The 10,040-nt window shown below is 39.5% G+C and overlaps 1 protein-coding gene across 1 annotated transcript; it reads left to right on the forward strand.

Moving 5' to 3' along the window:
• The first annotated feature begins 6,912 nt into the window (after positions 1-6,912).
• Positions 6,913-9,106, forward strand: LOC106566635 (uncharacterized). The gene has a single exon (XM_082955375.1). The coding sequence runs from the start codon at positions 6,913-6,915 to the stop codon at positions 7,615-7,617; it is 705 nt and encodes a 234-aa protein (XP_082811501.1). The 3' UTR covers positions 7,618-9,106.
• The last annotated feature ends 934 nt before the right edge of the window (positions 9,107-10,040 follow it).

Genomic DNA, 10,040 nt, shown 5'->3' on the forward strand with positions numbered 1-10,040 from the left:
GCTAGCAAATTGTTATTTAAAAACTTTTACCAGAATCCTGTAATTTTTTTTAAACCGTGTACTTCAAACGCAAATATAAACTTGAGTTTATAGAATAGAATCCATATATACATATGAGATGAGTAATGCAAAATAAGTAAACATTATTAACGTGGCCAGTGATTTCAAGTCTGTGTATATTGTGGAAGTGTGGTTTCGTCGGATTGAGGCAAGCATAGCTGGATGGATCTGTGTTTATATTTGAAAAATTCCATTAGGTCCATCGCAGCTTGGTTCTATTTGTTTCCTAAACGGTTTCCGTTACAATACGTAATGAATATACCCCATCAAACGTTAGTTAGTTACCTACTAGTCTCAAACTATGCGGCCTTCTCCCTACAGTTTTCAGCCAAGCTTCGCCCACAACTGCCTCATCTGAACTACAACCCCGACGCTGTGTGTTTAGAAACGTCAATAATCATAGCTTGCGATACGGTTTTGGAAATATATGGCCCATAAATTTCATCAGGTAGAAAGAATCCTTGAGTTTTTCACAGATCCATACAGCTATGTGGTCCTCAATCCGACGAAACTACACTTCCACAATATACACAGACTTGAAATCACTGGACACCTTAATAAGGTTTACATATTTTGCATTACTCATCTCATACATATATATGGATTATATTCTACTGTATCTTAGGTTATGCTGCTCTGGCATTGCTTGTCCAAATATTTATATATTCTTAATTCCATTCCTTTACTTAGATTTGTGTGTATTGTTGTGAATTAGACTGCACTGTTGGAGCTAGAAACACAAGCAGTTTGCTACACCTGCAATAACATCTGCTAAACACATGTATGTGACCAATAACATTTGATTTAGATTTAGACTACACTTCCCCAGTTACGCTTACACACAGGTGGTTGGAGATTGCTAGATAGCTTAATAGAACAGGTCTCTGTTCTGTAAACAAGCTCTGTAACAGATAGATATGGCCGTGTGGGAACTCTAACCCTATCAAGGTGTGTATCAATTTAACCTTTTGTTTTTTGAAAATTATTTCTTGGTGATATGAAAGATAAGGTCCTTATGCTAACAAAACTGTACCGCAAGCGATGCAGACTGAGCGTCTGGTGTCTTAACAAAACTACGTCCAATGACTTATGTGTAATGGAACTGAGTCATTGTCAAGTGCTAGCTACTTACTTACTGAACCAAAGATACTTCCCCTTTCATCTGTGATTGAACTGTCGTTAGCTCACCTAGCTAACCTGCTAGGTCATTAACTTCATATTTTAATCTTTCAGAGACAATTTTCATCATTCATGGAGATGTTGGGTAAAACATTGTTGGGAAAAATGGCAATGTTAATGAATGTGATCATGGTCGAAAAGGAGAAGACTGCCACAGGCATGAGCGCCCAGAGGCGTGTCAGTCGGGCAAGGGGGACAGAGGAAGGAGCACCAAGAGGTACACACCCATAGGGAAGATTTTCTTGTCTCCTTCTCAAAAGGTCAGAGGGGAGGGACCTCTGCAGGGCCTAAAATTAACACCCTCCAAATGCGGGTAGATTTTGGCATTGGCGGGAAAGATGTCTATTTCATCAGCAATGCTGGTGAGTGGTCAAGGCTCCACAGTGTAAGCATTTAACTTGAATTTGCAAATACAAAAACGTTCAAAGTCAAGTATGAGCACATTAATAGTAAAGTAAATGCTGCATTAGTTGTTTACAAAGTTTTGTTTCATAGCTGGTAGACAATGACACAAACTACAAATCCTATAATAATATTACACCCAATTGTGTGGAAATTGACTCAACTTTTTCCTTATTGACTATTTACATTGTTTGGTTCACAAGCTCCCGCCCTTAAAGGGGCAGCTGAACATTTTGTCTTGTGATATTTAGTTGAATTTTTTTTTTAAATTAAATAACATTGAGCAATATACCACAACACTTTTAACTAGTAATACATTTGTTTTAGAAACATTACCAAGCATGCTCATCTGTGACTTTTTTTTTGGGGGGGGGGTTGGTGTAAAATATATATTTTGACTGGTAAAAAATCGGAGTGGTTGGTAGTTTAAAAAAAAATCTAACTCCCACAGTGGCTGGTAAACCAAAAGGTTAGTTTTAGGCCCAGGACCTCTGACCTCATCCAATGGGTTTTCATAAGGAGACGAGGAGAGACGGTGCGAGGAGTATGTACAGTGCATTTGTAAACTATTCAGACCCCTTGACTTTTTCCACATTTTGTTACATTACAGCCTTATTCCAAATTTGATTAAATCATATCAGAAATACTTGAGAAATTAGCAAAGTGTTTCCGGCTATGGCTGGGCAATGTATGTTTTTGCGCGATATTCCAAATGTCTGTATTGCAATTTTTCCAAAAACATTTTATGAGCGTTTCTGTCCGCTTGTTCTCATGTTGTCTTTTTGGTCTTGTCTCCGTCGCTCCTTCTGTGCTGTTAGCACCTTCCCAATTACACCAGAGATCTGTATATAATGACGAAATGCCCATGTCTCTGCGTTAACTATGGGAGATGTTATTCCCAAAGGCGGGAAGATGGGCAACAAGCTTAAGTCCAAAATTAGCCCACAGAAACGCATTGGCCGTATTTTGCCGAGAGTGAAACATCTTACTTCAAAGGGTTTAGGTTAAGTGCATTAAGACACATTTCAGTTCAATGCATTCAGTTGTACAACTGACTAGGTATTCCCCTTTCACTTTGCCTCTTCCTTTGTTTACACACACACACCAAGCCCCTGCCACTCACACAACAAAGAAATCACTTCGTCCTCTTGACAAGCGGTTTCAACTCGCTATTTGCATTTGAGGTTTGGTCCGACAATCGGTCATATGGACACCAACACATTGAGACATTATTTTACTGTAATAGAGAAGTGAACCTTTCTAACAAAACCCCGGTCTATTTCTATGGGTACAAGTACTGTTCACACCCCTCTTGTTGGTGGAGAGAATTTAGCAGGTTTAAAGCTTATTTCCCGCAATTCTACACATTTTGTCACCCCCCCACATTTTGTCACCCCCCTGACACCCTCCTGCCGACATCTCGCCCCACAGTTTGGGGACCACTGTTCTAGCCTAGTGCAATTTGTACTCCTAACTGACCCACTTAGCTAGCTACCTCACCAGATAATGGTAACAACAAACAGTGCACGTGTATTTGTATGATGTAAATACTAGGCTGATTTCTAGCCATATCTATGACTAAAAAGGAATATGTTTTACAATGGGAGTTCATTATATCAAACACTGGAGTTAAATTCTTAGCTATCTGATTTTGAATGTGGAGTATTCTTATGGTGTTTTTGATGCATGTCTTTTTAAATATTGATACTGTTTTTTTAGGGGACAGTCTTCATTTCCACAACTACTGCACTGACCCTGTCTCTGAGAGTGCTCATCAAGAGGAGGATGACTTTAACCCCCAGACCTCACCTGCCTCAGAGACACAAGACGACCAGAGAAACACGGAGCCAAACTCAGGCAGGAATGGAGAAGATGCCCAGTGTGGAGGGGAATCTATTGGAGGTATGGGCAGAATTACACTGGATATAGTGAAGTCAATTAGCCATAACGTGTGCTGTAATTTTATGAAACTTAGTACTTGAATCAGTAAGCTAATGACATTGTGGCACCACTACCATTAAGCCAACTTTTGAGGTAGTGTTTGTCCTGACTATACTTAATCATAATCAGTCAAAACCCTATTTAATGTTCCTTTGCATTTATTTGGAAAATGCCACCAATTAAGCCATATTCAGACAGGTTTAGTTTTACTGGGGGAGGTCGGGTAATTTAATAATGTGCACGGGCACAAAACACCACAGCTGTAATTTTTTTGGCAGGAGAGTAATAATTCCAGCCTGAATAACAAACCTTTTTTGTTGTTGTCAAACTCCAAGGTCCTCTGATAATACTATATCTGTCCTGTGTGAATCAACATCCCTGTGTTTGAGGGGTATTAGTGTTAACATGTGCTGCCCGCATTTTGGGTAAGATCATGGGAACAAATTGATGCTTAAAACAAAGTGCTAACCACATAGCCTAAGTCTTCTGTTTACACACACCAAGCCTCTGCCACTCACACAACAAAGATGAGATATCACTTCTTCACCTCTGACAAGCGGTTTCAACTCGCTATTTGTATTTGAGGTTTGGTCCAACAGAATGGGTCACATGGACACCGAAACACATTGAGACATTATTTTACTGTAATAGAGAAGTTAACCTTTCTAACCATACCCTTTTTTATGTCTCAACTGCCAAAATGACATGCAGAGTAGACACCACTGAAACAGCAGTATCAATGAACGTTGATTCTGGAAAATGAATGCACAGTTTGTCACACAGCATTGAAGTAGCGAAAGCGGCACTCTAGTCAAAGACTGTTATACTAGCTGTCTCAAATTTTTTCGCATTTTTTAAATATATATATATATATATATGTGTGTGTGTGTGTGTGTGTGTGTGTGTGTGTGTGTGTGTGTGTGTGTGTGTGTGTGTGTGTGTGTGTGTGTGTGTGTGTGTGTGTGTGTGTGTGTGTGTGTGTGTGTGTGTGTGTGTGTGTGTGTGTATGTGTACAATAAGCCTAAAGACTTATTTATTAATTTGGCAAGTCGTTCTCATTCTGAGAAATAAGGTAGGCCACTTCTTTTTTAACATCTTAACAAAGTGGACAGGCTAGCATTCTGGTCAAACAGTTGGAGACGGACAGAAGGGTGTGTTTATAACAATTCATCTGTTCTGCCTTGTAGGCTAGCAAATATATCCAAGTTGGCTTAACTTGAAATATAAAGATTCCTTTAAAGATTGTCTGGCTACTATCAAGCTAGCATGTGGGCTTGTGCTTGAGACATTGTTCGAGACCTGTGTTCATTTTCTATAATGTCTGCTACAAGAAGTTAGTCATTATTCGTGAACGTGCATTATGCATGGTTCTGGTTAGTTGTAACAAAAAAGGCATTTTCATAGACTTGAAAAGCAGATCAGTTAAATTATTTGATAGCACAATTACATTATTAGTGGTGGAAGGCTTATATTTAGCCAAGGTATAATTTCACAAGCCCCGAATTCATTAGATTATTGCAGATTGTTTGAAATCAAGTGTATCTGACCTTTACTTGTAGAACAAAGCTTATTTAGAGAACATTAAAACGTCTAGAAAAATATTGTGTATCGCCCGTATTTTGGAGAAAATCTCAAGGAGATTTTTTTTAGGCCATATCACCCAGCCCTATTTCTGGCTATATCAGAATAAAGGTTTCTACTTACATTTGATCATTTAATCATTGGTCATTCAAAGGTGTGTGTGTGTGTGTGTGTGTGTGTGTGTGTGTGTGTGTGTGTGTGTGTGTGTGTGTGTGTGTGTGTGTGTGTGTGTGTGTGTGTGTGTGTGTGTGTGCTGAAGTATGCTAATTGTGTAAAATGTATCCAAATTCAGCAAGTGTTGTAGCCTAGTGCAATTTGTACTCCTAACTGACCCACTTAGCTAGCTACCTCACCAGATAATGGTAACAACAAACAGTGCACGTGTATTTGTATGATGTAAATACTAGGCTGATTTCTAGCCATATCTATGACTAAAAAGGAATATGTTTTACAATGGGAGTTCATTGTTTCAAACACTGTAGTTAAATTCCTAGCTAGTTAACTTCGAATATGGAATATTTTGATGTGGTGTTTTTGATGTATATCTTCTTCTTTTTTTAATATACATACTGTTTTTTTTAGGAGACAGTCTTCATTTCCACAACTACTGCACTGACCCTGTCTCTGAGAGTGCTCATCAAGAGGAGGATGACTTTAACCCCCAGACCTCACCTGCCTCAGAGACACAAGACGACCAGAGAAACACGGAGCCAAACTCAGGCAGGAATGGAGAAGATGCCCAGTGTGGAGGGGAATCTATTGGAGGTATGGGCAGAATTACACTGGATATAGTGGAGTCAATTAGCCATAATGTGTGCTGTAATTTTATGAAACGTAGTACTTGAATCAGTAAGCTAATGACATTGTGGCACCACTACCATTAAGCCAACTTTTTTGAGTCAGTGTTTATGATTTAAGGATACTCAGGAGAATCAGTTACACCCCCATTTAAAATGAGTGTTCCTATGCATTTATTGGGTAAAATGCCACCAATTAAGCCCTATTCGGACGGGATTCGTTTTACTGGGCGAGGTCGGTGATGTGACCTTTACACTGCAGTTGTAATTTTAGTCCCGTGTGAATCTGCCACATCAGTCATTTTCACATTTCTGGAGAGTAATAATTCCAGGCTGAATAAACTACAGTTTTCTGATGAGATCTTCTGATAATACTATATCCCGTGCGACTCGACATCCCTGTGCTGTGAGGGGTATTACAGCGTTTACCATGTGCTGCCTGCAGTTTGGGTAAGATCAGGGGAACAAATTGATGCTTAAAACAAAGTGCTATGCACATAGCCAACAGATGAGATGAATGATCTGTTTTGTCATATAGCCTGTCACCTTTCCCAGTGCTTATTTCTCTTTTAAAAGATTAATCTGATTTATATTGTGCCAATTAATTGATAAATTGGCAAATACGTCAGTTAATTTAATGTCTGCATACAGTTTATGTATGCATACATGTTATTTATTATATTATTTAGAATATTTAGAATTTGTCTGAAATGAAAGCCAGTTGAAATCATGCTCTGGAAAAACATGCTGGCGTAATAACTACATAACCAACGTTCTATAGTCATTCAAGTGCCGTTGAATAGGGCTTTAGACTGTTGAGGAATACCTTTCTTTAGGGTGGGTTTATTGTTAGCTGTTTAAATTATTTCTGAGAAATGTTAGTTAATATCCACCATCTTATTCATACATGTAATGCAGTAGTTTGTTTTACATTTACACCTCAACAACGACAATGACCCTCTCTGTTGCAGATGTGGTATTGCTCTCTGAATTTGATCATCAAGAGGTAGTTCACCTTAATCCCCAGCTCTCACCTTCATCAGACCCAGAGAAACAAGACAGACAGCCCTCAAACATGGAGCCAAACCCAGGCAGGATTGGAGAAGATGTCCAGAATGGTGATTCTTCAAATACAGACCAAAATTCAGATGCAAGTGATGCCAGAGCAGTGAAGGTGCCCTTCATTTGCGACTTTTGTGGAAAGTATTTCAATTGGAGATGCACTTTTAAAGCCCACCGTAATCATCACACCAAACCCTTTAGCTGCCCACAGTGTAGGAAAGGTTTTGGTACGAAGAATGGGTGTAATAATCATCTCTTGGTTGTGCATTCTACAGACAAGCCCTTCAAATGCACAGATTGTAGGAAGGTGTTTGCAATGAGAAATAGTTTGGCCAAACATAGGGTTCTCAACCCAACTCTGCACACCTGCACAACATGTGTGAAATCGTTCTGTGGGGAACGTACGCTAAAACGGCACAACTTCAGTGATCACCCGGAAAAGGCATACATCTGCTCTTTGTGTCCAAAAACCTTTCGGTCATGGCCAATATGGAAGCATCATAAGGCAGAGCACTCGGAGAAGAAGTATTGCTGTGAAACCTGTGGCAAGCTTTTCTGTTCATCTTCATCCTTGTCATCAGAGAACAGTTCATAGATGTCATAAGGCAGAACACTCAGGGGAGAAGGGGGAGAAGTATTGCTGTGAAACCTATGGCAAGCTTTTCTGTTCATCTTCATCTTTAGCCAGTCATCAGACAACAACTCATAGAGCAAAGGCTTATAGCTGTGATGTATGTACTAAAGGTTTCAGGGATGTAACCAATTTCCAAAACCATATGACCTCCCATATTAGAAAAGGCCATGTTAGTCTAGAAAAAGCTTTTGCCTGTAGTGTATGTGAGAAATGTTTCTCATGTGCACGCACTCTCAGAGATCATCTGACCATCCATACCGGAGTAAAACGTTTTGGTTGTAGCATATGTCACAAACGTTTTCGTCTTTCAACCAGTCTCAAAGGTCATATGACTTTACATACTGGAGAGAAACCTTTTGTCTGTGGTTTATGTGGCAAGAGTTACTGTCGTGCAAGCAAGCTCAAAGTGCATGCGCTTGCCCATACCGGAGAGAAACCTATGGCCATCACCCATACCAGAAGAAAAGACTACAGTTATGTCTGTGACGTATGTGGCAAACATCTCCCTGATGCAGCTAGGCTCAAATGCCATATGTTCGTACATACTGGTGAACAACCTTTTGCCTGTGATCTATGTGGCAAAAAGTTCAATCACCCAAGCAATCTCAAAAGACACAAGCTGTCTCACACAGGGCAGAAATTGTATGTTTGTAATACTTGTGGTAAAGGTTTTACTCGTTCAACAACCCTTAAGATACATCAACGCAGTCACACTGGTGAAAAGCCTTACTTGTGTGATATTTGTGGGCAAGGCTTCACCTCGCATGCCTACGTCAAGAAACACAAGATGATTCACCTGCTATCTCAACGTCATTCAAGACCGCAGAACACTGGGCCAAAGTCACATGTCTGCAGCTACTGTGGTAAAGGCTTCTGTTACAGATCTGTGTTGGATCAGCACATGCGCACTCACATAGGAGAAAAAACATTCAACTGTCTCATTTGTGGGAAATGTTACATGTTTAAGGCTACTCTTGAAATACACATGCGCAGTCACATGGGAGAGGCCATTCAAATGTCGCAATTGTGGGAAAGGGTTCATGTGTAAGAATACTCTTGTAATACACATGTGCACTCTCACAGGGGAGAGACCATATGCTTGTAATGAATGTGGCAAGAGTTTCTCCCAGAGTAGTCATGTAGTATTTCACCAGCGTGTGCACACTGGTGTCAAAGCATTTGTGTGCAACAAATGTGGGAATGCCTATGCCTGTAGCCGAAATCTGAAAGTTCATAAGTGCAAGTTCAACCAGAAAACAGTCCATGGACAGAATGTACAGGATCACTGAAGAAAACTGCTCACATGATCACTCTGGACCCAGTTTCCCAAAATAATCGTAAGGCTAAATTCATTGTTAGTCTTTGTAGGAGTATCGTTAAATCTCCAAGCTGTTTCCCAAAACCATCATTGCACTTAAACACTTATTTACCAACTGCCTCAGACTGCCCCCCCCCCCCCCCCATAGTTGCCAATGTCTTTGCAGTTGTTACAAACCGAGGATAAAAAGATGCTTCAACTGAAAACCGAGATGACTACATTAAATGATAAATAGGCCTATGGTGCAGCTAATTATTATTTAGCTAATTGTAGGCAACTATGTATTTTTTGCCTCAAAATATATATTATGTGTAACAACGTGCTCAATGATGTGCCAAAGTGCATTTTATAGGTAATGCTTATAAGCGTTAGAATAAGCCGCCTCAGTATTTGCAGTTATCGGTGATATCTCCAGAAACTGATCTGTTGTGTATATTGTTAAAATTCTAATGTTATGGTAAGATTTGAATGGTGAAAGCTGATCCGAGAGCAGCGCTGCTTTTCATACGATCATATCACAGTAACACGTTTCAACGACGCACTTGGCGAACATTCTCTGTGGTGTTTTGGGAAACGCATGTTACATCGCAGTTTATAGGAACGATGCATCGATAAAACACTTGTATGCCTAAATTCCATCGCTGTCGTGAAACTGGCCCTGGATAATAGGATGGGCTTACTTCATAGATGTTCCCAGTTTCATATGTTGGACTATAATTTGAATTCTAAATTAATAGTGGCAAGTGTTTCGCCCAGATAATTCTGTTTTTTTTTTTTTTTCTGGAAATACATTTTGAAAGTATTTGGTGTTCAGGCTTTATCTGTAAATAAACCAACCACCTTAGTTATGGTGGTCATTTTTAAGGAAAGGGGACTCGTTTTAAAAAAAAAAATTATATATACTTCAAGGCTTTTCCAGAAGGTTCTCTGACTACTAATAGTATGTTATTTTCTGATTCTTTGGGGGCATGATGGTATCTCTAAAAGTTTAAATTCAGATGCAGTTTGTAAAACATAACATCTCACAACACCTGGTCTTCAGCAAGTCTTAATACCCGTTGACTTA

Source organism: Salmo salar, chromosome 01, assembly GCF_965601325.2.
Source record: "Salmo salar chromosome 01, fSalSal1, whole genome shotgun sequence".
NCBI classification, from domain to species: Eukaryota; Metazoa; Chordata; class Actinopteri; order Salmoniformes; family Salmonidae; genus Salmo; species Salmo salar.